The sequence below is a fragment of the Podarcis tiliguerta genome (assembly GCF_965153285.1).
Source record: "Podarcis tiliguerta genome assembly, chromosome: Z".
Taxonomy (NCBI): domain Eukaryota; kingdom Metazoa; phylum Chordata; class Lepidosauria; order Squamata; family Lacertidae; genus Podarcis; species Podarcis tiliguerta.
This window is the reverse complement of record NC_139553.1, coordinates 47,596,535-47,621,695: the sequence shown is the minus strand read 5'-3', so window position 1 is coordinate 47,621,695 and position 25,161 is coordinate 47,596,535. Positions and strand designations below refer to the sequence as shown.

At 47.2% G+C, this 25,161-nt stretch overlaps 1 protein-coding gene across 2 annotated transcripts in view; it reads right to left on the bottom strand.

Moving 5' to 3' along the window:
- The window catches only part of SLC6A14 (solute carrier family 6 member 14), a 49,682-nt gene that overhangs the window by 3,269 nt on the left and 21,252 nt on the right, over positions 1–25,161 (bottom strand). For both annotated transcript variants that reach the window (XM_083422616.1, XM_083422617.1), the window contains exons 2-13: positions 20,996–21,155; positions 20,217–20,348; positions 18,193–18,357; positions 16,016–16,151; positions 14,406–14,538; positions 11,282–11,422; positions 9,957–10,185; positions 6,633–6,758; positions 5,699–5,817; positions 4,371–4,470; positions 2,242–2,351; positions 878–1,045 (exon numbers count right to left, since the gene is read on the bottom strand). In XM_083422616.1, the coding sequence (XP_083278742.1) occupies positions 878–1,045; positions 2,242–2,351; positions 4,371–4,470; positions 5,699–5,817; positions 6,633–6,758; positions 9,957–10,185; positions 11,282–11,422; positions 14,406–14,538; positions 16,016–16,151; positions 18,193–18,357; positions 20,217–20,348; positions 20,996–21,155 (1,719 nt within the window). The remainder of the gene's footprint in view (positions 1–877; positions 1,046–2,241; positions 2,352–4,370; positions 4,471–5,698; positions 5,818–6,632; positions 6,759–9,956; positions 10,186–11,281; positions 11,423–14,405; positions 14,539–16,015; positions 16,152–18,192; positions 18,358–20,216; positions 20,349–20,995; positions 21,156–25,161) is intronic.

Genomic DNA, 25,161 nt, shown 5'->3' with positions numbered 1-25,161 from the left:
ATGAGAAGTGTCCATAAGTTTCTAGTCCTTAACGTTATGAAGAATGACTGGAAGGTACATGGCCTGTGTCAGTATGTGACCCAAAAACTCAGGACCTCAAGGGACAGGAATCTGAGCAGCCGCCATGCAAGGGTTCAGAGGCACCATATTCCCAAAAACATTGAGGAGCTGACACAAAATCTGATGTCGCTCCACGTCTGGCTTCATGTTAGGCTTCAACAATTGGGGGAGGGGCCAGTTCCCTCAAAAAAGAAAAAGATTGGGGGGGGGGCCTTGGGCCCCCTGGAGCTGTTGCCTATGCAAGGTTTCTTGGCCAGCAAGTCTTTGCGGAAAATAGAAAGCTTATAAACCAATGCTTTAGATTGCTTAGCAAAATTGTCCTAGCATTCATGGGAATTTACATATGCATTATTATTTGCTATTGTTTCAGTTCTGGCTGAACTCAGTGCCTCTGGGTGCCTCCAGGCTGATGTTTTACTGTGGGTGTATTCTGCAACATTTTCTTAACATAACAAAAGTGCAGTAATAGCTGGTTTTATCTGCTTTAGTTTGGTCTGTGAAGTTTCTCCAATGCTACCACATTATTGATGTCTGGAGGAGCTACAGCAGAACAAAAGCAGGGCACCCGCCTGCCAGAACATTTGTGGTATGAAAAGTTAAGGAATTTCAACCGGAAGTTACAGGGTATACACTGATGGGAAATGAAGCTGCCCCAAAATCTTTACAGGCACAAACAGTATCAGGATTGCGTCTAACCACTTCAATAGCATTGTGATCACAAATCATCACGAATGCACAATTAAAGGACACCTGAAGGGACCCAGAGAAGGGCGACTATCCCATCAGAGCAGAGTTCATGATACCTCAAAGCACTCACCTGCCACAAGCTCCCTTTTGCTTTTGATATCTTGTAAATGGCAATGATGGGAATCCAAATCAGGCAGAACATGATCATGCACCAACCAACAGCAGCTCCCCAAACTGGGTATTCCACAGAGCCAAATGTTGGGCGCTCAAATGTGACCAAAGACCAAATCAAAATTGCCTGTTTGAAAAGAAGTTAGAGAAACAGGAGAGTCAAACTTAGACCAGCCAAGACTAAGCTGCATGTGCAGCATTGAACAAGATCTGAACAGACATGTTTTAGGCCCAGCTTTCAAGACTTGGTTTCCTAACTTCAAAATCTGGCCAAAAGGGAAAGCCAGGATCTGAGACTGAACCACAGCTGTAGAGATGGTGCCCCCTGGTAATGTCGTGAGGTGGGCCTGGAGATGGACGCTAATTGGAAGAGGGGAGCAGAGGAGGGCAACCCCCCCCCCAGTGTTTGTGCTGTCATTTGCTGCCAATTCCTGCCAGACTGAAGCTTGCACTGTCTTCTTACTATATATATATTTATTAAAGGCACTCTTGCTCACCTGGAGATTCAAGCTCTCCACCTGACACCTGAAGAGGCACCAGGCGAACCTGGAGACTTCAGAGCAGACCTAGATGTCTGGCAACTGCACCAGGGAGAGAAGTTCACCTTGGCCTGTTTTCACACTGCCTTTGAACATGGCTGAGCATGGCCCCATCCTTCACCTATTCATGCTTAATGTTTGCAGAGTGCCAAGGAGAGTCAATGTCATTGTCTTCAGTGGTGCAGCCAAGCCTAAAATCAATGTGGCTTGTTTCCTTCTGTGTACCTAAGAACCACTCCAAGATAACGCATGCCCCCCCCCCCCCCGAGAGGCATCTCATGGTAGTGCTGGGGTGAGGGAAATATTTTGCTCCCTCTAGCCCGGGAGCTTATCCAGTCAGCCAGGATATTTCTGGGCAGCCTGCAAAAAGACTACAAAGGCCTCTAATATTATCCTTCATGGCATTACAAGGGGTGAGAGCAAGTAGTATTAAGCTCCTCCTTGTGCTTCTGCTGGTGAGCCAGGTTCTGCAGGATTTGGGTGTGCAAGGCAGCTTCCTGCAGGGGGCGGGGCGGACATCTCACACATCCAAAGCATTCCTAGATGTGCATGTGAGTTTAATCCTGCTTTCTGCAGGAATCAACCATGCGAGGTGCTGATCCAGCCATGTTGCCACCTGACACCATATATGATGTCAGCTGTGGAGATGAGGGACTTGGATTTGGGAAAATATGGGGAAGCTTGGCTGGAAAAAAAATGACCCATGAGGTTCCCTGTAAGCCCAGCTCTACCTCCCCCCAGCCTCAGAGCTACTGAAATCTCTTGCTAAAAGTTGGCTACTTACGAGGAGGAGTAAAGGTGTGATGAAAAACCAGCAGGCTCTCCACCACAGCCAGAACAACCAGCTTTTCTTCCCAATCATCATCTCAGTGTCTTCGATAAATCGGTTTCCACCTGTGCGAAGGGGACACAAACCGCTGGGTTAGTTCTGTGTTTGTGAAGAGTCAGCTTTCTTTTACTCCCCTTGAGAGTGATGGGATGGTCTGCAGACTGCCCACAATTGCAGGTGTGTGGCACTGAGGCTTCTGCCTTGGAGTGGCTGAAAAACTGCTGCTAAAGTGTTTTAAGATGTGGAGAGATGTTAACCGACAGAGAAGGCACAGGACTGGAGTTCTCCGACTGGTAAAGTGATTGAGTGGACTCCAGAATCTAATCCAAGATGTGACCGGCTTAGATCAGATCCTGTGACTCCATGCTAGAGTCCTGCAATTCCTCCCCACTCCTTCCCTGCCTACCTCACAGGGTTGTTGTGAGGATAAAATGGGGAAGGGAAGGAGCATGTATGCACCTTCAGTTCTGTGGAGGGAAGATGGGATGAACATGTAATGACGAGGATGATGATGCCAAGAATTAAAACTGGGGCCTTCTGCATGCAAAGCAAGTGTTTGGCCACAGAGCCCCTTCTCACAGGCCTAGTGGTTAGAGTGCTGGACTGGCACCTGGGAGACAGGGTCTCATGAAACCCCTGGGTGACCTTGGGGGCTCGTTGCTGCCTCTCAGCCTAGTCTACCTCATAGAGTTGTTGTAGGGATTAGGTGACAAGGGGTTCTTTCTGTGTGAAATAAACAAGCCGAAGGTTCCTGATGTTTGGGTTATGCCTTCAGAGCGCTGAGTACAGCTGGCTTAAACCGGTTCTCTAATCTCTTTCTGTCAAGGTTGTGCTGACTATGATAATCGGCCAGAAGGAGCCTGGGTTTAACTGTCTCTTTTATCTCTTTTCCTTCTGGTGTGGTGTTTTGTACATAGTGTGCTTAGTATTAAGGTTTAGTCTTATTATAAGTTATTGTAAGTTTAAGTTAAGTCTGCTGCAACTGGATTTCTAATGGACAGTGACAATCCCGAATATATTGGATTTGTAACCATTATGCTCATCTGCCTTCAGTAGCAGTAAAACTCTTCTGGATGAAATATAATTGCCTCTGGTTTATTTTGGGGGGAATCCTGCAATGTGTTGAAGTTTTTATTCTGCTAACTATACTTTGGAGTTCTGCTCTGGATCAATATTGAGTAGAATTTCATGACGGAACCATGTACACCACCTTGAGCTCCTTAGAGGGAAAAAAGGGATATAAAAGAAAGAAAGAAAGAAAGAAAGAAAGAAAGAAAGAAAGAAAGAAAGAAAGAAAGAAAGAAAGCTGCTAATTCAATCTTACAATTATGGGTGTCACTGGGTCTAGACATTCGACCAGGGCGAGGTAGCATATAAAGCAATGCATTTGGGAGATTGAATTATCAAAATTTAAGTTAGATGTTAAATGTTGATCCCTGGCGGAGGAAGAGGGGGGCGGGGGGAGTGCACTGTCCCCAGCACCACGATCCCAGTGGGGTGCCATCACAGCTGCCCCCCCTGTGCGCTGGGTGCCACGCCCCCACAGGCGGTGCGCCATGCCCCCAGGATGCACGTCACGCCACTATGGGTGGCACGCCACCCCCTGGGACACACGCCAGTCCGCCCCCGCCTGCTCTCTGCCCCCCCCGTGCCAGAGCAAGAAGCTCCACCACTGATGCCCCCAGGATGCACGTCACGCCCCTGCGGGCAGCGCACCACCCCCAGGACACACGCCAGTCTGCCCCCACCTGCTCTATGCCCCCCCCCATGCCAGAGCAAGAAGCTCCACCACTGAGGCCCCCAGGATGCACGTCACGCCCCTGCGGGCAGCGCACCACCCCCAGGACACACGCCAGTCTGCCCCCACCTGCTCTATGCCCCCCCCCGTGCCAGAGCAAGAAGCTCCACCACTGAGGCCCCCAGGATGCACGTCACGCCCCTGCGGACCAGAGCAAGAAGCTCCACCACTGAGGTTGATAAACCCTTCCTAATCATGAAGTTGCTGTTCCTGCTTTGGAACTGGGGAGTGTTTGGTGATGTTAGTGTTTTATTAGGGGCTGGGTGACACGGCATTCATCATTTACCATAAATCCAGCAGATCCCCACCAGCTCCAGGACAGCTGCAAAAAGGATCCCCCAGCCAGCACAGAAATGGTCCACCAGGTTGACCCAGTAGATCCCTGCCTGCAGAAACAGGATGAAAGGCAGCAGAAAAGTTGGTTCCATTTCACACAGATCTCTCTCAAGTGTCTCTAGATTAGGGATGGACAAGTCTGTCAATTTTTGTTTCCTCTGTTTCTCAAGTTCTTAAGTTCAGTTCACATTTTTGCAGCATTAACAAAATGCAGCAATTTCTCATTTAAATCTTCATGAAAATTTATCAGCATTTTAGTGTGATTTTTTCCTAATATACACGTTTATTGTATGCAGTTTTGCCTAATATGCACATTTTTGCAAAGCCGTTTCCTCCACTGTAATGCATTTTCGTGTTATTTTCAACAGCATATGCATTTAAATTGGATGCAATTTTTGTACACAGTACTTCGTTGGAGAACTGCATTGCAAATTTCGGAGGAAGATGAATTTGGGAGCATGGGTGTGTTTCAGTTTGTATACTGTTTTGGAAATCCAGTAGGTTTATCTTTAAACCCAAACTTCAAATTAATTTCTCCCCCATTCCTTCCTCTAAGTGTCACTACTTTCAGGAGGGACTGAATCACATCTCAGAAATATAGGCTCACGTGGTTAAAAGGGCACTCTCTTGCCCTTGCACAGCAAATCCTCTTATCCTTATTGTCCCTTTAAAAAAGGCTTTTTGCAGCTAGGGAAGTGACAGGAAATGCACTGAGAAGTGCAGGATGCGCAAATCATTAGCAGGAACCTGCACAGCCAACCAGGATGATCACTCAATAATGATGGGAATAGGGCATCAACTGGGCCATGATTCAAAGCAGTATCACACCACTTCAAACAATCATGACTTTCTCTAAAGAATCCTTGGAAGTGTAGTTTGCCATGGGTGCTGAGTGTTGTTAAGGAGATCCTTATTCTCCTCACAGAGCGACATCTCCAAAAGCTCCTGGGTAGAGGGAATGAGGGTGCTAAACCACTCGGGGAGTTATAGTTTTGAGGAGGGTATAGGGGTTCTCTTAACAAGTCTCAGCACCATCACTGTTTAAAGCACTACCACAGTTCTTTAAATGCATAGTGGAGATGGAGCCACAGTCTGACCAGTGTGTAAGCTTCATGCACATAAACCAGGGTGCATGCTCAATAGGACAGTCATCTGGAAAAGGCTATAGTGATTCCCACCCCCTTTGTCCCTGAGATGAGAGATTCACAAATTCTATCCTCCTGGGGTCCCATGCCTCAAGGGAGAAGGTGGGCCCATGGAGGCTTTGCTCCTTCCTACCTGCGTAACACAGACAAGCCCAAGCAGGAATAGCACGGTGCACAGGCCCAAGGTCACAGGGATCCTCATTTTCTTCATAAGTTTGGGGTAAACATCTTGGATGGTGGTTGTAAGGGTCTCTGCAGGATAAAGTGGGCATGGTGAGCATTAGTACTATTGATTTATTTTATCATTTCAAGCTGCACTATACACACTATACATTTAAAGTGTGCAACTTCCCCACCAAAGAATAATGGAAGCTGTTGTCCCAAGAATAATGGAAACTGTTGTTTCTCAAGGGTATGAGGAACTGAATCCCTAGAACTACAATTCCCAGGGTTCTTTAAATGTGCGGAAGTTCACCAATCTAACATGCATTGCAAATACTTCATTTCTGTAGAAGGGTTTGCAGAGTTTAAGGGACTGTAATCCTAGGAAGACAGTTCAGAGTGGCAACCTGATGAAATAAAATTTAATATAATCTCTGCTGACTGATTAATCAAGGGTTCATTTGAGGAGGTTTGAAATGTTAATAAATTATTAACTAAAGAGTGCAATCCTAAGCATACGACTTTTCTGTTCAGGCCAGGCTACCCAGACATGGAATTTTGTTGTATATATTGCTTGCTAATCTTACCATGTCTATTTGTTTATAAAGTCTATTGATTTTATTGCTATTTCCCCATCATACTAGGTTTAAAAGCAATACATAAATGAACACCTATGAACAGGCTTGTGCAGAGTTTGTCTGAGGCCTGGGGCTGGAATCTTGCTAGAATAAAATTATAAATTTAAACAAAAAAGGAGCCAGTCCTTGGCGGAGGCCCCCCCAGCCAGCTTAGCTTTCATCTTTGCATCAGGAAACCAGCTGCGCAAATCAAGGGTGGAGATTAGCATGAAGGTCACAGGGAAGAGTGGCTGAGATAGGAACAGCTTGTTTTGTAGCATGACTCACCTACAGTAGCAAACTGGGAATCGAGCCCCAGGAGCAGGAGCATGAAGAAGAACAAGAAAGACCAGAGGGGGGCGACGGGGAGCTTCGAAAGGGCCTCTGGATAGGCAACAAACGCCAGATCAAAGCCTGTAACAGAAGAGAAACAATTGTGGGATGAGAAGGCAACAGGAAGTGGTTTCTTGCAGTGTCTCAATGGAGGCCTCTGATGCTGTGGATCAAGGAAGAGCAGCAGGGAGGCTGCAATCTCCAGCCTAGTTTCATCAAAATCAGCTCTCATTCCATTCATTCTGCTGCAATTCAGCATCTGCTAAAATCTACCTTGTTCATCTTGCTATTTGCCATGGCCAAAACTAATGCAATTAATTACATAATCATGCATTTGATTTCAATGGAGGAAAACAGCATATTTATTCAATGCTTTTGGACTAAAAACCCCTCACAATGATAGCGAATGCCGCTCATATTGCTTGTGGGATTTCTGTTTCTGGCCTTGGAATATATGAATTGATGGGATTTTTTCTGCTTCCGGTTTCAATGAAATGCTCCAACTTCCCTACCAACACATATCCCAAGAGCAGCACAACCCCCGGACGCCCACAGCCTGTTACAGCAAAAGTAGGTGCCCCAGCAGGCTCTGGCTGCAGATGACCAAGTATCCTCCAGCTGTGGTGCCCAGTGGTTGGAGGGCACCAGTTTTGGCAAGGCTGCTGTAAGACCACCAGCAGAGCCTTGCTGCATCAGAGCAGCTGGGCTGGCACATAAGAACATTTGGCCACCTAAGGTGAAGGAGAAGGTGGCGTCTCCCCACATGTCAGGGGGACAGCATCCTCTGTAGCACCTGAGGTTTTCAACCTTTTTGGGTCCACTGCTCCCTTGACCAACTACATTCTTTCTGTGGCTCCCCTGTGGGGCTCAGGAGCTCAGTTATGCCCCCCCCCCTGCTTGCAGAGCTGGCAGCCTCTCACCCTTTTTCAAGCACCCTCCCTTGTGGAGTGTTCCCTTAGCCTCCTCTCCCCTCCCATTGGGAGTCCTCTGGGCAGCTGCCGCCACCCCACCCCCCTCCACAAAGAGAGGTGCCTCCTCACCCCCCTGGGAGGGGGGCTGGGAAGAGGATGCCCCCAGCCTTAGCAGCCTGATGGACACAGGCCAAAGGTGAATGTGACACCAGCACTTTACTCACCTTGGGAGGCAGCAGTGGCAGCAGCAGGTGCTGCCAGGCCTGCATGGCGGAAGGGCTCCTCTTTAGCACAGGGCACTCAGCTCCCAGGCAGGCCTTGCACACAGTGAGCACAAGAAAGGCCAGTGTAATGGCTGCCTGCCTGCCCATCCTCCCACTCGTCTGTCCATTTCCCAACAGCAAGGGCTGATGGACTGGTTGTCTGGGCTCCCTCACCCACTTGCTTGCTTACTCTGAGGCCGCCTCAGCTCCTGGCAACCAGCACCCCCTGGCCAGCCCCAGAGCTTATAGCCTGCGGAGCTATTGGCCTGCGGAGCTTATAGCCAGGGCTGCTGCAACAAACAGCTGGGCAAGCCTTCAGTAGGCTTGAGGGCATCCGAGGAGGGAGGGAAGGAAAGAGGGACAGAGGCCAGAGTTGCCCACGGCACCCCGACCATCATTCAAGGCACCCCAGGGGGCCACGACACACAGGTTGAAAACCACTGGGCGACCATATAGGGTATGGGGCAGGGCACACCAACCTGTGCTCGCTCCCCATCCTTCTGTACCCTCAGCTCTCTCTCTGCCTCAATTTGTCACAGTTCTAAGAAAGATCAGGAGAATTAATGGAAGGATCTTTTTTATTTTGCTTCTCCCAGCTTGTTTGCTTTTTCGGTCTTAGATTCTCTACATTCTTGAATTAATTGGTGTACTTTCTTAGTGTACAGAGGCATGAAAATACGCCCGTGTTTCATCATTTTTTTGTGTGTGTGTTCCTAATCAACACATTTTTTGTATGTTATTTTGACTGCAAACATTTCTGCAAGTCACTTCCCAGTTCCGGGGAGGGCAGGAAACAAACAAATAAATACCTAATGGAATGCATTTTTGTATGTCATTTCCACGAATGCTTTCATTTTTTAGGCATGCTTTTCTCTGAAATAAGCATTTTTGTAAACATTGGTTGGTAGGAGAGTTGCATTGCCAAATTTGGAGAAGTGCAAATTTTTATGGCTGGCTGGCTGTGCTCTGCTTCTCATATACTTCTCGAAAGTGCAAATTTGATAGATCCAACTTTAAATGCAAACTGCATAGAATTCCCCCCCCCCACACCCCTACACACAAGTAGGGGATGCTTACCATAGCCTGCTGCTCTATAACACCCAAGAGCGCCACATTTGAATGTCCGTTTTCTCTCCCCACATTCCAGGTCAGGACTGCAGGCAGATACACACAGGGTCCATGGCTTCAACACCAGCCAGCCTTTCCACCACCCAACCTTTACTGCTTAGTATCTAGCATGATGAAAAGCCATGGAGAACCCCAAAGTTGGCACACTATCATTGTGATATTTTATTTATCATTAAATCATTTGCTTCTTAAAATTAGGCCCGATTCATCCTTTCCCCAAATAACGGAGGGCAGCAAACCACTAACTTAATAATTCCAGTACAAACACAGACTGGGAAAGATCTCCATTTAAAAGAGGAAAGTGTTCAGTTGGCACTGGAAAAAACATCAGAGGAAGTGTCTGTCTAATATTTAATGGGAGGGAGTTACATAGGATAGGTACCACAACACAAAAGACCTGATTTCTTTCTTGTGTGGAAGAAATCTCCAGATAAGGAGGCCTTCATGTGCAGAGCATAGTAATTGATTGGGGTGAGATAATCTTTCAGGTTTCCTGGTCACAAGCCACATAGGGCTTTATACACTTAAGCCAGCACCTGTAACTTGGCTGTTAGCTGCTAATTAATTGGCAGCCAGTAGCAATTAGACCAGCACTTTGGTTGAGCAAATAAAATTTTTGCCTGTAATTTGGATTAAAAAAGAAGATTCTGAGCTACAGCTGTCTTGAGCCTCCCACCCTTACGTCTACTCTGAGCAAACATGCAGAGAATCCCATAATCCGTATTTCTCAAGATTATTTATAGTCCTCCTTGTCAAGCAGCCACTGCAGGACAACTGCATTTGGTGCATCTTCACCCAGGCATGAACACACCATACATTTAAACCACAGAGAAACTTGAGAACTGTAGTTTACCCCTTACAGAGCTGCAATTCCCTGCACCCTTAAGAAACTGCAGTTTCCAGGATTCGGGGGGCTTTAAATGTCCCTTAAAAGTACCCAGCCATAGATGGATCTAAACAGTATTTCTCCAGTCTACCTGAATCGACGACTTCTGAGACTTTCTTGCCTGCCTCGTGTGCCATGTGTCCCAAGATGGAGAAAATCGCAAAACCAGCAAAGACGCTTGTGAGGCAGTTTATCACGCAGACAAAAATGGCGTCCGAATAGCAGTTGTTGTTGAATTTGTTGTATGAGGAGAGGGCGACCAACCCTCCCCACGCAACAGACAGAGAGAAAAAAATCTGCGTGGCAGCATCTTTCCAGACCTTGAGAAAGACAGATGGAGGTGGGGGTGGACAATATAGATATTATTGCATCACAATCCCTGCTATGTAATAGGCATGTGTGTTGCAAAGGCTGCTGTACACAGGTATAGGCTGGGGTAGCCAACATAAGAACCCAAGAGCTTGCTGGGTCAGGCCCAAGGGGGCCCATCTAGTCCAACATCCTCTTCTGACAGTGGAGGAAATATCTCTGAGGAACAAGGGGAAGTTTAGGTGTGTGGCCTGATTCTGCTCATATTTATTTTTTAAAATATAACGTCCCTGCTCTCTTCATCCAGCAATGTTAGACAACAGGAAGTTTTTGCAATGATGCCTGCCATGTTCAGACTGGGAAATGATGCATTTTTAATGCCACACTGGAGCTCATACATTTGGGGGGGGGGTGCAGAGGGGAGGTATGTAGGAATTCCCACTTTGCCTGTTATCAGTAGTGTGCAAAGAGGATAACAGGGACTTGATCCCTCTTAGGAACATCATAGGAAGCTCCTTTATATAATGTCAGACCATTGGTCCATAGCCCAGTTATGGAGATGTTAAGAGGTCATGACTCCCCAAGGTTTCAAGGAGAGGACACCCCAGCCCTGGAAAGTCCGTTGGGGATTGAACCTGGGGCCTTCCAAATGCAAAGCAGCTGTTCTACCATGCACCAATGACCTTTCTCTTAAAAGGTAAGGCTTTTCATGGTTGAAGATAAAGAGCTGATTTAATGGTACATAAGAAGCTGCCTTACCTAGGACTAATCTACATGGGTGAGTTATACTGTTAAAAATGTGTTATAAAAGTGTGAGGGGAATGTAGAGCAGCGATCTGTCACCAGTGGGAAATTGCCCTGAGAGCAATATTTTTATAGCGTTCTCCTGATCAGTGTGGATCCAGCCCTAGAGTCAGACCCCTGGGCATATCTAGCTCAGTATTGTCACTCTACACTGACGGGCAGCAGCGTTCCACGTTTTCAGGCAGGGGACATTCCCAGACAGTGCTCTAACACTGACCCTTCTGTGGCCCTTCTGTGCTGTTATCTGATATCTGGCAGAAGCCGTGCTCAGCCCAATTCCACCACCTGCCAGGACACACTCACCTCTGCCTCTGTGAGCTTGGTGAAATTAGACTGTTTTCCAATGTAGAACTCAATGCCCTCCAGAGCACCGTCTAGAGTGGCACCTCGGATCAGCAATATCACAAGGACAACGTAGGGGAAGATTGCTGTGAAGTAAACAATCTGTGATGACGAGAAAAGAAATGAAAGAATGATCAATTTTTTGGATTTGGGAGGAGGATGTAGAAGGTGGAGTCAGGGTGGGACCGAGTCTTAAATGGAGGATTTCACTAGATCTGGAGCAGGGAGCCACTTGCAGCCGATGAGATGGATGCCTTCTGTCCCTCAGCACCCACAGGTCATTCTGACAGATGGGAAGAGATGCCCACTCATCAATCACCCAATGATACAACAATGATAATGATAATATATTGGATATTATAATATGTTGGAAAAGAGAAGACTGAGAGGAGATATGATAGCCATCTTCAAATACCTTAAGGGCTGTCATATGGAGGAAGAAATATGCCTGTTTTCTCCTGTTCTGGAGGGAAGGACTCGAACCAATGGCTTCAAGTCACAAGAAAAGAGACTCTGACTAAACATATGGAAAAACTTTCTGACAGTAAGAGCTGTTTGGCAGTGGAACAGACTCCCCCGAGAGGTGGTGGGCTCTCCTTCCTTGGAAGTTTTTAAAGAGAGGTTGGATGGCCACCTGTCATGGATGCTTGAGCTGAGATTCCTGCATTGCAGGGGGTTGGACTAGATGACCCTTGGGGTTCCTTCCAACTCTACAATACTATGAATCTATTAAATAAATAAAGTAAGCAAGCAAGTAAGTAAGTAAATAAATAAATAAATAAATAAATAAATAAATAAATAAATAGTGTCCCAGAGCTATTTAATATAAAACCGGTGCATTTTTTTTAAAGGTGGTATGCACCAGTAGGCTATACTGCCACCTCTCCCCCCGCCCCCATGCTACAAATTCTTGTGACCCTTTTATCTTCGCCAAAGCCTTTCAGGTCGGTGCCTGGTTATTGTAAAAAGGTGGTGCCAGGGCAGAGGCGCTTTGGCACAATCCTTTTGTGATTGTCAGGCAAGTTCCTGGAAGGCACTTTGCTGATCGTAAAAGGATTGCGCCAAAGCACTTCTAGGATGCAGCAGGCAAAGGTGTGAGGAGGGAGGGAGTGGGCAAGTGGGGGGCCAGCATGGTGGCGGTGTGTGTGTGTGCGAACAGGCAAAAAGCAGCATGGTGGGAGAGATTGGGGGGGCATGGTGTGTACTGGTACCGTTTTCCCTAGAAATAAAGCACTGTGCATTACATACATACGGTTGTTAAATAATATGTGCAATGATTGCCTATATAAAATATTTCTTGAAAATAATTATAATTGTAAAAGCTGCTCCTTCTATCTACATGCAAAGCAGCTGATCTGCATTTGTGACGGCCCCTCCCTCAATCCTGCCGGTACTGCAAAACTTCCTCCTGGGGAACAGCCTCCCACTCCTCTGCTGCAATTGTGAGCAGTCGTGCAGGTTCTCTGGAATGCATGAGTGTGTGAGTGACTGTGTGCACGAGTGAGGACACTCCCATAGGTGATACCCCACAGGAGCCTCAGCTCTTGTCCTTGGGATCACCTCCAGATGAGCAACATAGATAAGAGCAACCCACAGCTTCCTGGCAAACTTGTCCTTCTATGCTGGCCCTGCAGAATTGCTTAGGAGAACCCAAATGCCGTGCCAAACTAGACTCCTCTGCCACGTTGTTAACTGCTGATTTTAGTGGAATCACCCTGCCGATGCTTCTCAGTGACTGGAGAAGGAAAGGGAGTTGGCCCCTGAGCTTAGCAGTGCTTAGAATAATCATTGCACTCTCAGGATGTCATCACTGAGCCAGCCAGGCTGGTTCTGCTCTCACAAACAGAAGCCCTCTCATTGCTTCACCACCACCACTTGCCAGAAACCCTATGCAGATGGATAACCCTCTAAATTTCTCTCTCTCGCCACCCTGAATTTAAAACACCATGATACTGCCTTAAACAGTCGTGGTTTCCCCTAAAGAATTCTGGGAGTTGTAGTCTGTTAAGGGTGCTGAGAACTGTTGGAAGACCCCCTTATTGCCCCCACAGAGCTACAGTTCCCAGAGTTCCCTGTGAAGAGGGATTGACTGCTAAACCACTCTGAAAATTGCCGCTGCACCCTTAAACTACAGCTCCCAGGATTCTTTGAGGAAAGAAGCCAGGGAGGTTTAAAGAGCTTTAAATGCATGGTGTGAATGCAAACTCTCTTCCAACCCAAGGAAGTTCTGAGCTATGTTGCACAACCTCTTCTCAAGGGGGATTTTTATTCTGTAGATAGGTATGAAACAAGCCTGAACATCCCACATTGGAACAAGGGGACAATTATGCCATTACAGCTGACTGGAAAGAAATGCAGGCTCTCATAAGCTCATGTATCTGTGAACACAAGTCTAGGCAGTGGCTGCTGGTACTCTTGCTTTGGTGCCCAAAGGTGCTTGAACTATCCAAAGTTATTCTGGATTTTCTAGAGTGGGCCTGACCACTGCTGCATAGGAAGCTGCTGTAAACCAAGTCAGACAACTCGTCTGCCTAACTCAGTAAAGTCTACACCTAGATAGCTCAGATGGTTAGAGCATGATGCCGATGATGCCAAGACTGCAGGTCCGATCCCCGTATGGGACAGCTGCATATTCCTGCATTGCAGGGGTTTCGACTAGATGGCCCTTAGGGTCCCTTCCAACTCTACAATTCAACGTTTCTATGGTTCTTTGATGGTCACAGCTCTCAGCCCTACCTGACATTGGGGATTGAACCTGGAACCTTCTGCATGCAAGGCAGACCCTCTACCATGGACCTATGACCCTTCCCTTGAAAACAGTGCCTCACTCTAAATAAAGGGCTGGACTTGGGAAACTGCTTTGTCCATCAACTTCAGTACAGTATGCACTTGACAAGCAGTTGCTCTCCAGGGTTTGAGCAGGGAGTTCATCTGAGTGTTTTCCTTTCAATGTGTTTGCATCCCATTGGAGCACAGGCTTGATCAGAGAGAGGGAGAGCAGATCTGTGGACTGATTATGTCCTTTTCTCACGCAAAGGAGGCTGGCACTGCAGCTGGTAGCCCAACGTGTCTGGGTTAAGCCTACCTTTCCCGAAGACTTGATTCCTTTAAACAAGGCCACTGCCACAATCAGCCAGGAAAGGAGAAGGCAGAGGGCGAGGTACCACACAACCTCCCCGGTCTCATCTAAGCCACTTGAACGCTGAAGGACCTTGTTGCTGGGGGGAGACAAGGGAAGCATCAGCAAAGACATCACTTAGAACGGAGTGCTGTAGCCAGCTGTGCAAAATGAGGTGTTCTAAAGAAGGCATCTGTGAAACCTCCAAAAGGGGCTCCTACATCCTGCAGACCCCAGTTTGGCTTAGGAACTTTTATTTCACCCAGGGATGGGAGAATGGCCTAAGAATATGTTACAGGCCAGACAAAGGAGTTTAGAAGCTATTTGGTTTTGATTCACCAAGATTTCCCCTGACAACAAATACTAGCTTAATCTTGACTTGGTCATACACTACGTCTGTGTGTCTGAACCAGATCTAGCTTGCCAGGGTTTCATCCTGGCCCTGGGCACTGATTTTTTTGCCTCTGGGTTTTGAGCTTGGAGAACTGATCTTGTGAAGTCCCACCACCAGCTTGCAAGGTTTCCCAAGCAATATTGGCAATGTCACATTTCTCAAAGCAAACCAGGATCCACGTCTCTCTTCTGGAGGCTGTACCTTGTTGTTTCACTAACAACATAGCTTTTATTACTCATATTACTCATCGGGCAAATGTGCCGCAACCCATAATGATTAGTGCACAAAAGAAGCAGGGCAGGGGACACACCTGCAAATTAGTTGTGTTCAGGTGTCATTGCCACTCTCCAATGCCTGCCCCTTTCAGGTTGTATACACCTGAACAAAGGGGTCATCTAGGTAGATGCTTAATGATCAATGAGTTTTGGGTGGGAGACAAAACTGCCTAACATTTCAGGATCTGCCCTCCTGTGTTGTTAAACTGCTTCAGGATAGGTAGTGATTGGGGGTTTTTTTGGGGGGGGGTGTTGCAAAAAGGTTGATGATAGAGGTGGAGGGACAAAGGTCAGCTTGGATATGGAAGAACCCTGTTGCTCATGTTTGTGGCCTTGGGCAAATTTCTCAGTTCCCCATCTGTAAAATGGGGGTCAGCAGAGTCTTACCTCACAATGCCATTGTTTTAAAGGTCATAGGTAGTTGCCTATGGCTGTATGCAAACCAGACCTTTAAAGCACATTCTTCCCCACAAAGAAACCTGGGAATGGTAGATTACCCCTCACCAAACTAAGGTTCCCAGCACCGATAACAAACTACAGAACCCAGGATTCTTTTTGGGGTGGTGTGCTCTGAATGTGCTTTAAAAATCTGGTGTGTACTAGAGTTTGGCTAAGTGAGACCACTGGCCAATTTAGCTCAATGCTGTCTGTACCTTCTTTCTCCACTTGCTGCCCATCATCCCTGGCCATCGACGAGAGTCGTGGTCTAAAACATCCAGACAGTACAAGGTTGGGTGAATGCTGGTCTACACTGACTAGGCATTTTTCCACCTGGGGATGCCAAGGATCAAACCCGAGTTCCTTCTGTGTGTAGCTGTTGAGCCACAGCCCCTCCACCCACTGAGGGCAACCCCAATGACACCTGCAGACCACATTTCAACTGGAAGAGCAACAGGCCCAGGACTCACTTCCAGTATTGTTCGCTGGGAGCCTGGGTGTTCGCAAACACCTTGGTGCCATTGATGCAGGTGTGGTTGTTTTTCTCAACCCAAGAGTAATTCGCGTTGATAATCTCATTGTCTAATGTAATGTTGCAGTCTAACACTGAAAGACAAAAAAGTGTTGCTCAGCAGTTCTGCAGAAGGAAGGGGGTACAACAAGTATGTGAAGCAACAGCAGCAAAAACATTTTTAACCCCCAGTGTGATTTTGACCTCTGACCATTTCTTATGAGCAGAATGCCCATCGCAATGACACAAAGGGTGTGTGTCTGTACGGAACAAGCAAGGATGGGGACCTTGATGTTGATGGATGTTGTTGTGGTTGTTGTCATTGTCACATTTATTAATCACTTCCCAAACCACTGTCAGAGTGATTTATACATATGACAAAAACAGTTAGAAACAGAAAAACAGCAAATACCTTTAGAGCAAAACTAAAACAGTAACCAGTGAACATTTATGGTAAAGAGCCATTTTATCTAACTGGGAAAGCCTGTTGGAGCAAAACTGTCTCCAATGGTTTCTACAAGGTGCAGGTGATGGTCGTCTGTTGTATATCAACAAGAATGCTATTCCACAGACAGGGGCAACACACTAAAAGCCTTGCTCCAGGTTACTGCAAAGCAGGCTTTCTGAGATCTTTGGAACTTGCAGGAGAAACTCTTCTGCAGAGCACAGTGAATGTATAAGAGATAAAGCAGGTCTTCCAGGTAATTTGGTGCTGAGCTGTGTAGGAACCTATACTCTCTGCTGTATTATGAATCCCCATCATCCCTGACCACTGGCCATGCTGGCTGCTAATACTGAGAGCTGGAGGCCAGGAACACCTGGGGGAACCAGGCCAGGGAAGATTGGCCTACAGAAAATGATGGGGGACCTGATAGCCACCAATTAACACCCCAATTGCATTGGTTCTTTTTATGTGGTGCTTTGTCAGTTTGTATCAGCACTTGCACACATAGGTTAAAACACTGTAGAAAACAGGCCATCTCAATGTGACTGCACATCCAGGTGTATTAAGAGTCTTGGTGTGGTGTTTTACCACTATGTATGGATGCCACTATGTATGGGATGCGGGTGGCGCTGTGGGTAAAACCTCAGTGCCTAGGGCTTGCCGATCGCATGGTCAGCGGTACGAATCCCCGCGGCGGGGTGAGCTCCCGTCTTTCGGTCCCAGCTCTGGGCCACCTAGCAGTTTGAAAGCACTCTTAAGTGCAAGTAGATAAATAGGTACCACTTTATAGCGGGAAGGTAAACAGTGTTTCCGAGTGCTGCGCTGGTGCTGGTTCGCCAGAGCAGCTTCGACACGCTGGCCACGTGACCCGGAAGTGTCTCCGGACAGTGCTGGCCCCCGGCCTCTTAAGTGAGATGGGCGCACAACCCTAGAGTCGGACACGACTGGCCCGTACGGGCAGGAGTACCTTTACCTTTACCTTATGGATGCCTATACCTATCAGTAGATCACCCTGAAAAATGAACTGAACATAGGAAGCCTCCTTAGACTGAGTCAGACCATAGGCCCATCTAACTCAGTATTGTCTACACTGACTATCCAGGGCTTTGTACAGGAAGTCTTTCCTGGCCCAGCCTGGAGATCCTGGGCTACCCAAAAGAAGGAGGAGTGGTGAGGTCAGCATAGTACAAATGCATTGGTAGGAGTGCCAGATTGGTTCTGCCAGTGTGTCTGAACTGTGCCAGCCTCATCCCTTTCCGCAGTGACACAGTGGGCAGGAAACCAGGTAAGAGCCACTTTCCCACCCTGCCAACCACTACAGACTTAGAGGACACCATTAGCAGTAGGGTCCCAGCTTGCTTTCTGCCCATGGTGACTTGGCCACAGATAACCAAACTCGCTTCTAACTGTATAGTGCCACCTATGCATGTCCACACGCTTCATTTGCAGAGTCCATCCCTGTTTCTTGGTCACACACTGATGTGTGATGGACTGTTGCAACATTGCACTTATATACTGAGGCACCATTTGGGAGGGGTAAAGAAAAATGATGCACTAATCCAGACTCCAAATAAGCCATCATTCAGCAACAGCAAGAGACCACGGCATCAGTTTACTGTAAATAAGTTGCAACACGATCAAGGATTATTGAATAAGCTTGAAAGAACAGTCTGCTGCTATGGAAGTCTTACCTAGCCTCGTCTTGCTGCAATTTGCATTGGCCCACTCAGGATTGCAATCTGCCCAAGGGAGGACACTTTGGAAGGAGGCAAACAAGTAGTAGAGGCTGTAGCCAATGATGACATTGTAATAGATGGTCACAAACGTTGAAATGATGACCATTGTGACTCCGACTCCTAAAGGGATAGAGAGGAGACATCGTGATAAGAACAGGAAGAGCATTTCTAATGGCCATGATGTTCGTTCCCTCAAAATTATTTAACAGACTCACTGGATTGGAGAATAAGGCTTGTGGGGAGCCATCCCTATCTCATCCCTCTTGCCCAAACCGTCCTCCAAACTTTCTAGTTGAAAACGGCATTCCACATGGGTCAAAGCACTTTCTAGAGCAGAGATGGGCAACACTGAGCCTAAGGGAAGCATCCCTTTCCAGGGGCCACATACTAGATGCAAAAGTGGACAGAGCAACAAATGTTAATTTTACCTCTGTACAGTACCCTGGCTTCTACACCTATGCAAGAGGCATGATAAGAGTTTAAGGGCACATTTCCAACCAGGCAAAAGCAGTCAAGGAGGATACAAATCAGATGTGTTGTTGAGTTTATGAATGGTCCCCAGGGATCACGCCTCCTACCTCTTAACATTTTTCATCCAAGGGGTGGTGAATATCCCGTATGCTATTACTGTAGCACAGTTTTGACCACCAAGCATGCATTTTTGCTTCCTCTGCTGCTTTCCCAATAAGCACAAGCAAGACAAGGAAGATGCAAACGACGGAGTGGATGGAAACTGATTGACTCAAGTTCTAGATCAAATTCTTTTGGGGGTAAATATTGTGGGATGTAATCCATGAGAGGCAGTCAAGTACAACATTCCTTGAAAAGCTAGAGAAGATGTGTGAGGGAGTGTTTGGTTCAGCCAGTCGAAACTTCCCGTTCCTCCTGGCTAGAGCATCCTTCCTTTTTCATGTGATAGAAGGTGGGCATGATGTAACCTGTCCAGGTATCAAAAGGACGAGTCACGCAGCACACCTCTCTCTTTTTCACTTCTTTCTTCATTTGACCAGCTTCTAGTTAGGACTGCTCTGCTAGCTCTCAGCTAGCAGAACACTGGGATTACTCCGCCATATGGGGTAGATCCACATGTACATATTTGTAACTAAGTCTGCCTTCAGGGATTCAACCCTGAACTGATGTAAGTAAACTTCTTTTATTGACTTCTTTATTCTTTTAAGAGGGATTCAAGGGAACTCACCAGGAATGTACAATTCAATTTGAGACAGACTGTGCATTTTTAACATACAATGTCTATGGGTCTCCCTCCACTGTTTGAGGCTGTGTGCCTCTGAATACCAGTTGCTGAGAATCACCATTGGGGAGAATGCTGCTGCACCCACATTGGGGCACCTGGCTGGCCACTGTGAGAACAGGATGTTTGTTGTTTGTTATGTTTGTTAGATGGGCCTTTGGCCTGATCCAGCATGGCTCTTCTTATATTCATATGTTCAAGGCTGTTGTGCTGATATATAAACCCCTGAACAACTTGGGTCTAGGGCACCTTAAGGACTGCCTGTGATCCAATCCCTGAGATCACCCGGAGGAGTGGTGTTTGTTGCCCTTCACATTGCAATGGCCCAAATGGCTTCATCCATGTCAGGCGTTTAGTGTCACCAGCCCCATTCTGTGGGGCACTCTTCCAGCAGTGATCCAGCAAGCACCCTCACTTCTCAGGCATCTCATGGAGGTGTTATCATGCTGGCAGGCCTATGCAGTTGCTTCAAACTCACACAAATTGTCTGTTCTGTGCTGCTTAAAAAAATGTTTGTATATTGCTCTGCACCACCCTGATATATTATGAGAGGGTGGTAGATTAAAATACATTCCAAAATAAAATAATGAGCACAAACCACCCTCGATTTTGCATTAGAGAGCTGCAAACAGAAACCTTCCCAGGAAGTGTTGTGTATGTGTGTGAGTGTGTGGATGTTTCATGGCAGCCCAGTGGAAACCAATGTGGAAAGGGTAACAATGCCAACCTTGTAAAAGGGGTAGAATCCTCCAAACAGAAATGGGTCCCAAGCTGGCAAACTGCCCAAGCGAGCATTCCAGGAAGAACAAAGGCAGCCCAGCCAGAGCCAGCATGATGGTATAAGGTATCAAGAAGGCCCCTGCCAAGAAGACAACAAAAGGAAAGAATGTGAGCATTGGACCAGCCAACCTTCCAAGACGTGGGCATATACAAAGGCAACAAAATGTTACGCACCACAAACACACTGGGGAATAGGCAGATTAGCAGCCTGCTGATGGTGTGGGCACAGAGAATCCTAATCGCTCCACCCCCACCCCGGAGAAAAGCACCCTTAAACAGGCATTTGGCATTTGGATGAATTCTGTTGTTAAAGTATTACCCCCAACTTCTGCGTAAATCTAAACCGGGCTTCTAGAAATCTGGTGTTTGGGGCTCCCACTCCCAACACCCTTGCTGACTGGGACTGGCGGGCATTGCTCGAAGCACTGAACCTTTTATGCCAACCACACTTGGCACAATGTAAGTTATTTCTAGCCTGCAGCATTCATGCTGTCTGTGTCTCAAGGGCTGGATGAGGAGTGGGAAGAAATGCCTTTCATGGAAATTTCCTTGGCTGGTCGCCTAAAGGCACTTTCAACACACTCTAGGTGAGTAGGTAAGCAGCTCTTTGCCAGCATGCATTATAAGACAGGCAACTTCAGCAAATGCTCCACTAAGGTGCTTCTCCACTTTCTCCTTCTAGGATGGCCTTGCCACTGACACAGGAAGCACAAACAGAAAGCCTACCTCCTCCATCCTTATAGGTGAGGTATGGAAAGCGCCAGACATTCCCCAAGCCAACGGCATAGCCAACCATAGAGAGGAGGTAGTCTGATTTGCGCGACCAGTTTCCTCGTTCATTCTCTTCATCTTTTTCAGTAATTTTCTCAGTAGACAAAGTGAAATCCTTTAAGAAGGAAGAGAGAAAGTCATTCACGCATTGATATCAAAACCTTTGCATCCCACCATTCTGTCCATGAATGAACATTGGCGAGAGAGAGAGAGAGAGAGAGAGAGAGAGAGAGATGATACAAAAGAATGCATGCCAATTATTATATTAATTTATTATATTATTATATACTCAGAGTAGACCCACTGAAATTTACGAACATGCCCATCTTAAAAAGGTAAAGGTACCCCTGCCCGTAAGGGCCAGTCTTGCCAGACTCTAGGGTTGTGCGCTCATCTCACTCAAGAGGCCGGGAGCCAGCGCTGTCCGCAGACACTTCCGGGTCATGTGGCCAGCGTGATAAGCTGCATCTGGCGAGCCAGCGCAGCACACAGAACGCCGTTTACCTTCCCGCTGGTAAGTGGTCCCTATTTAGCTACTTGCACCCGGAGGTGCTTTCAAACTGCTAGATTGGCAAGCGCTGGGACTGAACGACGGGAGCGCACCCCGCCGTGGGGATTCGAACCGCCGACCATGCCATCGGCAAGTCCTAGGCACTGAGGTTTTACCCACAGTGCCACCCGCGCCCCTTTTAAGATGGATGCCCATCTTAGGTCCATCCATTTCAATAAGTCTACTCTGAGTAAAACTTAGTTGGATGCAGCCTAATACCTAATATTTATTAATTTATATTAATTAGTTTACATTAATTTACATACACGACAAGGCCCAAGTAGACCCATTTTGTTATATAACGACAGTTATAATGCTCACCAGCCATGGCGGCTATGTTCTGCTTCCATTACAAGAGGCATAATGCTTCTGAACACCAGTTTCTAGGAATCTCAGGGGAGAAAGTGCTCTTGCAGACCCTCCAAGTGCCCCTATTTTCCAGGGATGGTCCCAGATTGACAGAAGCCATCCCAATTTCTTATTTGATCCCAGAATGTCTTAAGACATCCCTGTTTTCACCAGAGAAATGCTGGAAAGTATGGAGTTATGTGACCCCCTGAGCCGAGGAAATAAGTATACAGTGGTACCTCGGGTTACATACGCTTCAGCTTACATACGCTTCAGGTTACAGACTCTTCTAACCCAGAAATACTACCTTGGGTTAGGAACTTTGCTTCAGGATGAGAACAGAAATCGTGCAGCGGCAGCAGGAGACCCCAATAGCTAAAGTGGTGCTTCAGGTTAAGAACAGTTTCAGGTTAAGAACGGACCTCCAGAACGCATTAAATACTTAACCCAAGGTACCACTGTACAACCTTTAGAAGACCTCTAAAGGCAGCCCTGTATAGGAAAGTTTTTTTAATGTTTAATGTTTAGTTATCTTTTAAATATGTTGGAAGCTGCCCAGAGTGGGCAGCAAATAGCAAAATTATTATTATTATTATTATTATTATTATTATTATTATTATTATATAGGACACCCCTATTTTCATTGGAGGGTTTGTTGTTGTGCTCATATCCTTCTTGTTGTGCTCATACCCTTGGGGGCATCTGGTCGGCCACTGTGAGAACAGGATGCTGGACTAGAAGGGCCATTGGCCTGATCCAGCAGGCTCTTCTTATGTGCCTATGTTCTTGGCAGTTTACAAAATAAAAAAGCCAAGTTACACCAACATTAAACTATAAACACCCATGATTGAAATACACAATAAAAGAAAGCCACTTATAACAATGCAGCAATTAAAGGCAGGAGACTCAGGAAAGGCACCTGAGCCAAGGACAAGGTTAATAACGCCCCCCCCCCAACCATGGTGAAGCTCTCAAGGTTTACCAGTCAAAGGCCAGAGATGGAAGAGATGAGCCTGAATGCCAGGGGGCTGCAGGCGGGGGGGGGGGGGGGAATTGCTCTTGCACTCATGTGCTGCTTTTGCTTCCCAGAGGCGGAAAGGGGAGCTGGGCCAGTGGGCCTTAGACCTGATCTCGCAGCCAGGTCCTTCCTGTATTTCTCCACCACCAGGGCAGAATCAACAGCAGCAACAGTGAAGCAGAAAAGCATTTCACATAACTCAATTTTTCTGTGGATATCCAGGTCAGAGCATGTCCTGGGCTGCAACTGAAATGACTGCTGTTGCTTTAAAATCAGCTGAGAAAAAGGCAGAGAATCTTTAGTTCTACATGCAGAGCATGGATTCCTCCAAGGCAGGAGTGCCATCTTGACCCTGCGACTGTGGGTGCCCGGGGCTGTGGTGGGTACCATGCAGCTTGCCTGGTCCTGGCGATGAAATTTGTGGGTGCCCAGCCCATTCATGTGAATTTTGTAGGCGGTGCTCAGGCACCCAGGGCCCCAGGCACCTATGCCCCAAGGCATCTTAGGAGCTGTAATTTGCCCGCAGCAGAGCAACAATCCCCACCACCCTTAACTACACTTCCCAGAATCCTTTTTTTGGGGGGGAGTTGTGTGTTTCAAGTATGCTTTAATTATATGGCAAAGTCAAAATAAATTTGTCAGCCACCTTTAGATCTCATGGCAGTTCGCGGCATAAAAATACCAATGCTTCCCTCACATGCAGCTGCCACTTTAGTTCTGATACTTTTTTAAACACACACACACACCCAGGATCAATCCTCATGGGCATGGCGGGGGGGGGCAGGGGGGTAGTTGCCCCCCAGATCAAGTAAAACAGCAGAAATAACTAACTGAGCAGTCACCGCCCATCAAAATCCCTCACTATGCGCACGTTAACCCTTTTACCTCTTGGCCATTTCTGCTCTTGGCCATTTCCCAAGGGGGGAGCAAAAAAGGTGAGCTCTTCTGTTCAACCTTGTGGAAGCCTTTGGGCTGCCAGAACCCTGCTGCAATTGCTAATCTTCAGTCATGTAAGCCTTTGTTCCCCCTTTCGCTTCTGACTCCGTTTCCCCTATCCCTGGTCTCACCCTGGGGTAGGATGCTATTCGTTCGTTCGTCTGTATCTATATCGATACGTATTCTTAGCGGTAAGTCTGTAATGAGAGCCTCGAACTACAGCAGTTCAGACACTTGTTCCCTTGTTCTGGATCTTGATAAGACGCAGTTAATCACTAAAACCAGGGGCGAAACCAGGCTTTATTTCACCCGGGTCAAAGACCCAGTTTGGCACCCCAAACCCACGTGCAACCCCCCCAAAAAACCCCCCACACAGGCAGGGTGCCTCAATGGCGCCCCTCTGGAGGAGTCACAAGGCAAAAAACCTGGCTAGCCCCGCCCCTGACTAAAACCATCTATTTATGCCAGTGACTTACCAAGCAGGACTTTTAAATTATTGTAGCAAAAAGCAGGGCAAGTGATGAAGGCACAAGCCCAAACCCTTTGCTGTAAGAATTGAGCATTTCTGATTTGCAAGCTATTGTTCGTCATATATCTGTGTCTATATATCCCAAAGTATCTATAGATCCAAAAGCAAATCAGGAGCAGATAAAAAAACTACCATAGTTAAACTAACCAGGGGTGCCAACTTGAATAAAATATGGAGCGGGAGCCCCGCCCTGCATAATCGATAACATTGCACGGGGCACACACACCATTTGAATGGCAATGCCCATCAATGGGGGAGGCAGTCCTCTCAAATATTTTATGGGGGGGGGGGGGACGGAATCAAAGGTACCTTGGCCCCTCGGAGTTGGCTCCAATGAAACTACCCATCACTAACTCGCTCTAAATGTAGAATCCTTCATACTACAGGAAGCGGCCCCTCCTTGCAACTTGAATGAGCGACCCATTGAACTGAGGGGGCTTTGATGCACAGGGGGTGCAAAGATGCATGGGCAACGGGGCACACGAAACTTCCCTCTTGCGCTCTGAAAAAGGCTACAGGCAAAGAGGAGGAGGAGAACAGGCAGAAGTTACCTGCCGCAAGGAGCTTACAATCTAAACCTCTACCACATATGATGGAGGAGCCCCTAGGAGCTTCCACCCCCCCCCCCGGCTTGCTGCCCCATGTTATTTAGTGGGGAGGCGGACTTTTCAGTCGAGGCACCACAGTTTGTTTGCGGGGCATCCTAGTTATTCCGAGCAGCCTCCTCCCGTCCCTCCTTG